This window comes from Otolemur garnettii, unplaced genomic scaffold (assembly GCF_000181295.1).
Source record: "Otolemur garnettii isolate 467f Iridium unplaced genomic scaffold, OtoGar3 scaffold00003, whole genome shotgun sequence".
NCBI classification, from domain to species: domain Eukaryota; kingdom Metazoa; phylum Chordata; class Mammalia; order Primates; family Galagidae; genus Otolemur; species Otolemur garnettii.
Window position 1 is genome coordinate 33,188,193 of NW_003852398.1, and position 7,248 is coordinate 33,195,440.

Sequence of the window (7,248 nt, forward strand, 5' to 3'; positions counted from 1 at the left end):
ATAGCATTCTGAAAAAGGCAAAACTAGAGAGACAGTAAAAAGATTAGTTGCCAGGGGCTGGGGAGAGGGGGTGCTGAATAGATGGAGCACAAAAATTATTTTTAAGGCAGTGAAGCTATTCTGTATAATACTGCAACAGTGGATATGCGTCATTATATATTTGTTAAAACCCATAGAATGTACAATGCAAAGAGCAAACTTTAATGTAAATTACAAAGCTTTGTTAATACTATTTCAATATCAGCTCATCGACAGTAACAAATGTACCACAGTAATAAATGCACCACACTAACACAAGATATTAGAAATAAGGAAGACGAGAAGGAATAGCCATGAGGGGCTACGGGGGAATTTTCTACACTTTCCACTCAACTTCTCTGTACACCTAAAACTGCTCTTTTAAACAAAAGTATATTAATATTGGGTGGCAACTGTAGCTCAAGCGGCTAAGGCGCCAGCCACATACACCAGAGCTGGCAGGTTTGAGTCCAGCCCGAGCCTGCCAAACAATGGCAACTACAACTAAAAAATAGCCAGGCATTGCAGTGGGCACCTATAGTCCTAGCTACTCAGGAGGCTGAGGCAAGAAAATTGCTTAAGCCCTGGAGTTTAAGGTTGCTGTGAGCTGTGATGCCACGGCACTCTACCCAGGGCTAAAGCTTGAGGCTGAGTGTCCAAAAAAAAAAAAGTATATTAATATTTTACAAGAGGAGGTATGGGGCTTAAGCCACAGTAAATTTGGATGCAATTTATTCAATCCAACCAAGAAATGGAGTAAAGGGATTCTCTTAAGTCAGTTATATAAAAACTACAAAACCTTATTTGAATTTAACACTTTTGCCATTATTTATATTTGTATAAGTAATACTTCAAAGATTAATTACCACCATTTACAAATAATTAGGAAATGCCTTTTTTTTCTTTATCCATAAGGTGCTAACGCAAAGCAAAGGATCTGCGAAAAAGTTTTTGCTATTTACCTATACCCATTTGTTAGACTAGGATTTTCCAAGTAAATACTCTGAAATAAATAGGTTGGCATCAAATATCCTTTTGGAGTTAATGCCATTCAAGAAGGACTTATCTACTGCAAAAAATCTATACTTAATCCTAAAGAAATACAAAAGGATGACAGGCTTTAAGTACATAACTCGATATTGATTTTTTTTTTTTTTACTATTATCTTAATGGGCAAAGAGGATGAACCATTTATTCAGCTTACTGAATCAGACCAAGAATAGGTTTTTGGCTTCTCTGTTCAATCATCTATTTCTCAATTAAAAGACAATCATTAATAATCAGTCGGTGCTACTCCAAAAAGAAACTCTACTGCTTTACAAAGCCAAGAGATACTCAGCCACCCTCAACTGCCCCTCTAGTCTACAGGGCTTCTTTAAAGGCTGGATGGAAAGAGTAATACAAATCCTCAGGGAAAAATACAAAATCCTAACTAGTCTTTGCTATCCAGGGTTCAGAGTCTAAAAAACAACTAAGAAGTGTTCTCACTTAATGGAAAACCTGCAGCGTGTTTCACCTTTCCAGGATCTTCATCTATCAAGAATTTTCACCTTCACTGCCAGCATCTTTGCTGTAGGCACTGAAGGGTGATGTTCAGGAGAAGGCCCTGCAGTCTACTGCCAGTTTCAAAATTTGGTAGCATAAACTTCCTGTGACCTTTGGCAAGTAACCCCAACTACAGAATGAAGAAAAAGAAGAGCATTCATCTCACAGGATGGTAGTAAGGACAAATGAGACAATCTATACACTTAGCAGAGGGCCTGGCACTTGGTAAGTGCTCAATAAATGAGATGCTGGTATTCTTATTCAACTGTCTACTTATTTCTGTTAAAATTCCCTGTGGTTGCCTTGGGGATGTGATACAGGACAGAAATCTCAAGATTACTCATCACAAGAATGCAATGAAAGAGGCATATAGTCTCCGAAGTCTCATAAAAAGGATGAGCTCAACTAGAGAAATATAAATGCATTCACTTTATTCTGTAAAACAAAGTGTCACCGAGCAGCATACTGACCGCAAAGTACAGTTTTATTCAATATGACACACCCAGCCCCAACTTGACTGAAAAGTCAGAGACAAGTTGCTAGATTCTCAGTTTTGTTTTGGTTGATTATCTCTTTTGCATCCACCAAAGCACTATGAACTAGGATAAATCCAATCCCTTCTTCATGGGGGCACACATGGGTTTCTCCAGGACCTAAGACACCACTCAGTCTTTGGGACCTCAATTCCCCCAATGATTTGAATGAGAAAAGCTTATTGATTTCCCCACCTGAAATTCAAATGAAGAACTTTGTCTAAAGTTGGTTACCACCACCTAGGAGAAAACAATTAAAATTGCTCTTCTGATATCCAGAATAGGCAAATCTATAAAGACAAAAATACATTCTTGATTGATTAGGGTTGGGGAGCTGGAAGTAAAGGGGGAACGACTGCTAATGAGAACAGAGTTTCTTTTGGGGGTGCTGAAAATGTTCTAAGACTGTGATGGTGGCTGCACAACTCTGTGGATATACTAAGAACCACTGAACTGGATGCTTTAAATGGGTCAGCTGTGATAATACAAATTATATCTCAATAAAGCTGGTATTTTAAGAACTGCATTTCTGCCCCTCCTACCTTAGATTATCTATATAAGGGTACTCTGTCTCAGAAAGCAAAAGTCAAGCTTATAGGTGCATTACCCTAGCAACAAGTCCAGAAATCCACTGTCAAGATAGAAAGAAACATAGTTCCTAAAAATCCAAATACACCACCCCTCAAAACCAATGGCCTAACTCATTTTCATTTCTATGAAACCACATTTGGTTTGCCATTAAGTCTATGAAACCACATTTGGTTTGCCATTAAGTCCATGACACAGCCAGACATGAAGTCCAATGCATTCTGCAAGCTTTTCCTGAAAGGCAGAAAGGGACAGCCAGCCAGCCACTGAGGTAAAATTAATCTAATCCAAAAGGTTGAAAATTTAAGCTGCCAGAATGTTATTAAGAACAGACGAGATGTCAGGAGGCTTACTTATTTTGTTCCCTTTTAACTTGTAAAGATTTTTTGGCATAACCACTACTTGATACCAATGCTGTTACCAAGATTCTGCCCACCAATGGCTAATACACACACAAATGCGTACGTTACCAACAACTGGCATAGAAAAGGTTGAGATCTAACTCCTTGCACCCAAGCCAAAAAATGTCCTTCTGCTAAGTGACTTTTGCTGTGAGAATTATCAAATATTGACAACCCTGAATGCTGGAAGATAGCGATACCAGCTACTATGAATTGAGCAGTGCGAAGGATGCCCCAGGCCCCAAGCAAGTGATTTCTCTATATGATCTATTTCAGTCATTCCTCACCATAACCTTAGAAGGTCAGCGTGGCTACCTCCCTTTTACAAAGGAACAACTCAAGCTTAGTAACAACAAGGTGAGTCAAAACAACTAGTATGTGATGGGGGTCAGAATTTGAACCCAAGAAATCCAAACGCTTTTACTTCTACAAGCCTGAACTTCATCTCCAGCCTCTATCCATAGAAAGAAAATGTAAAGAAAGACTTAAACACACAGAATCTTCTTGACTGAGATGCTGATTAATCAAATCAGCACCAGAAATGAACTGAGTGGGAGTTGCCAAGGTTGTGTTCCACATCAAATGAGAACTTTCTTCAAAAGCAGGATTTTTTTTTTTAAAGGAATGTCTCAAATTATTTTAGTGCTTATCCTCTACATGTTCAGACCAGAGGTCTAAGCACCAGTGAAAGGATCAAGGGGTTCATTTTTACAGTGTCCATACCTTCTATGAGGTTCTCAAGTGCATCCAAGAGACAAATGCTGACCTCAGCTGACCTAGACAACAGGGCTGTTTCAGGGTTAAGTGCAGTGGCTTCAAAATTTGATAGCTTGTGCTTAAATATACTTAACTGTGGGGTCACCTTGAGCAGGTTACTGACCTCTCTGATCCTCAGTTTCTTCCGTGGAAGAAACAATAACATGATCTAGCTAAATTCTGACAATCCCTGGAGGCCAGTTTTATTATTTATGATTAACACACAAAGGAAACCTAACCCCAAAGATTTTCAATTACTAGTCATAAAATATTAAATATGATTTAAAATTAAGACAAAATTTTAGAGCTTAAGAGACTACAGATCATCTAAACCAGTGTTACTTATACAATTATATATTTAAGTTGTACTAGAAAAACACTGGCTTTCTATTAACAGTAGAGATAAAGATGATCTAAAGAAAAAATAATACACAATTACTAATATAGTAGTGTATGATGTAGCAAGCACCTTATAACAGAATGCCTGAAGTCTGAGAAACACTTAACTCCACTCTATTATTTTAAGAGGTCAAGTGTCCTTCTCCACTAGTATTTAGAACACAGTATTAGTAGTAGAGCTAGATATAGAGAGACCACAATACCTAACTCCCTATCAGTCTTTCCCCCGAGTTACAGGAGAAATATAACCCTTGAAATCCACCACTGCAATATTTCTTCCTACCCAAAGAATTCTTGCTCCCCAATCAAAATAGCAAGCAAATTGCCTCAATTAGACTCAAATGCACCCTTCTCAGGTTCCAGGTGGGAGTCTAAATTCTAGCAGGCTTGCTCCAAGAGGTTCCCTTAGAGCAAGTGAAACAGGGCAGAGTTAAGAGCTCTGTGTAGGCAGGAACTGCCATCTCCAGCTCAAACCAGGTGGCTTCCAAAGCTCTGACCCTGCTGTGAGAGCTGTGTGACTATTGGGTAGTGTTCCCCTCAAGCCTCTATTCTCTCATTTGCCAAATGAATGAAATTATATGAGATATCTGAGTGAAGGAATGCCTGGCATGGAGTACACCTCTGTAGCCACACGGCAGCAAAATATTAACTGCTACATCCTCAATGCCTGGTGCAATATGCAACAGACAGCAGGCACTGCAAATGTTTGATGAGTGAAGCAAAGAACCAATTAAAGCCAGTTGGAGGTACACTCAAAATTCCTGGGCCAAATCTATAAGCAGGCCCCTAATTTACTCCAAAACAGAGGTCATGTGTTCCTTGAACCAAATATGGCCTTGGTCACTGACAAACAGAGTCTGTTCAAATGCTTCAGGTAAGGCATTGCCTCCTGTGGAGACACTGCCCTGGAGGAACCTCAACACAGCATTCCTGTGTAAATTTTACCCCAAAAGACTGACACTTTTGGCTGCCTGGGCATTCTGTTGTCTCTCTTTTCATTTTTAGAAGAAACAGGCTCACAAAATGACATGGCAGGCACTTGACTTCTGCAAGTCTTCTTTAAAGAAGCCTGGGGACAATTCTCACAGCTAGGACACTACTCTCTGCTAAGGCAATCTTTCTTAGCTGAAATATATCATCTATTAAGAAATCCATCACAGAAAAAGAGTCAGAGACAATTCCACTATCTGCCTTCATGTTGTTCTTGATTCTCAAAACTAAAAGATGGACTGAGCTATTTTTAAATGGGTAGGCTGAAAAGGTACCAAAAAATCCAAGGCTCTCATCCCTAGAGAACTCTTATTTGGCCAGACGGAGAAATTCTCTGGCTCTACAAAAGTCAAGCAGAATGTAAATTTCATTTCTCGCCTGGTACCAAAAGGAGGAAAAAAGAAAAAATGGTTTTACAAAAGGTCTCAGAATCTTTAAAATGAGTTTAAACTTCCTCCTTTCTGAGGACTAAGAACATTCCTTCCCAAACCTTTGCGTTTTCAAGGATAATGGGAGAGGTAAAAAGGAGAGCGAGGGAGCAGGAGAGGGAGAGAAGAGGGCTATGTTCATTCTATTTTTAAACCCTCGCCCACAGTTTAGAGTAAAGGAACACTCTGATTCTGTACTCCCACCCCTATCACCTTCTGCTGAACACAAGATTCAGAACCTGCACACGTACATGGCACTGATTCTAAATTTGAGGGTTGCTGGCTGCCGATACTCCAGGGAATCGCGAGCTAACCAACCATCCCACCCAGAGAAGCTAGTGGCTTAGACTAGGCTGGAACTAAAAACAGGGAGCGAAGTAGTCACAACCCGCCTTTTCCCAAGGGGGAGGCTGCGTCCCCTAGTTAGGGCACGCTCCATCTCACGGGTGGGCACCCGGGGGTGAGCGATTCTTCCCCTATGGGAGCCGGAGTCGTGGATGTGACAAGGTTCCTAGCAGGCTGCGACGCGCTGGGCACTCCAGTCCCTCTCCTGGGACACCTGTGTGCCGTGCACACCCACCCGCGCTGCCCCAGGGCACCACCCGCGCTCGGTCACCTCCCGGCCATCCCCTAAAGCAAAAGGCGACGGGTGTCTTTCCTCATCTGATGGTTGTTGGCTCGCCCATTTTACGTATCCTTCCTGCCTCAGAAGCATCAACACCCGTCAATCAGTGCCCGGGGGGCAGAAATACAGCGGGCGCGCGGGCTACCAGGGCTGAGCGCCGCCCCACGGCCCAGAGCCCCCCAGAGCCGTGTCCCTGCCAGGCCCGGGACACTCACTCTTGAGCGCGGTGATGAGTGATTTCCCGTCCTTGATGAGTTCCTTGATGAATTTGTTGGTCTTGTCCAGTTCTGCTTCATGCGACTTGAGCGTCTCTCGGAAGTGAGGACTGTCGAGGCAGCAGTCGCTGAACTCGAGCGCGGGGAGCCCCATGGTGCCCGCGGCGCCCAGCCGGGGGACGCGCCTCCCCCGGAGCCCGGGCGGCCCGCCGCCCAGAGCTCGCACACGGCGGGACCCCGGCCGGCACCCCAGTCGGCCACCGGCTCCACAGGTGTGGCGCCGGCTCGCCCCTAAAGCGGTGTCCGCCGGCGCGCACGGCTTCCAAACCCAGCCGGGACCCGGCGGCTGGGCAACTGCTCCAGCTGAGCACAAGGAAGAGCAGGCAAGCAGGGAGCGTAGTGGCGGACCAGCAGCAGCACTGGGAAGAGAGCGAGCGGGCGAGCTAGTGCGGCCACTGCCTCCCCGCCTCCTTCGCTGGCTCGCTCTCCAGCAGCCTCGAGCGCCCTCTCACAGCACCCTCGGCGCCCCGCCGGCGTCCGGGCCGCTCGAACCTGCTAGCGATGACCTAATCCCCGCCAGGCCAATCAGCACGCTCTCCCTAGACCGACCCCCGGGCCGCCTAAGGATGCCCGGCCCTTCCGCGGTCTTGATCCAATCAGAGGGGTCTAGAGGTGGAGTCTGGGGTGGGGGCGGGATCCATACCACCGCCTAGGTCCGCAACGCAAGCTCCGCCTCCTCCTGCCGCCGGG

The 7,248-nt window shown here is 44.3% G+C and overlaps 1 protein-coding gene across 1 annotated transcript in view; it reads right to left on the minus strand.

The window, feature by feature from the left end:
- The window catches only part of ARHGAP26 (Rho GTPase activating protein 26), a 431,922-nt gene extending 424,920 nt beyond the window's left edge, over positions 1-7,002 (minus strand). Inside the window, exon 1 of the mRNA XM_003782086.1 lies at positions 6,499-7,002. Within this exon, the coding sequence (XP_003782134.1) occupies positions 6,499-6,652 (154 nt within the window). The 5' untranslated portion in view covers positions 6,653-7,002. The remainder of the gene's footprint in view (positions 1-6,498) is intronic.
- Between the last annotated feature and the right edge of the window lie 246 nt (positions 7,003-7,248).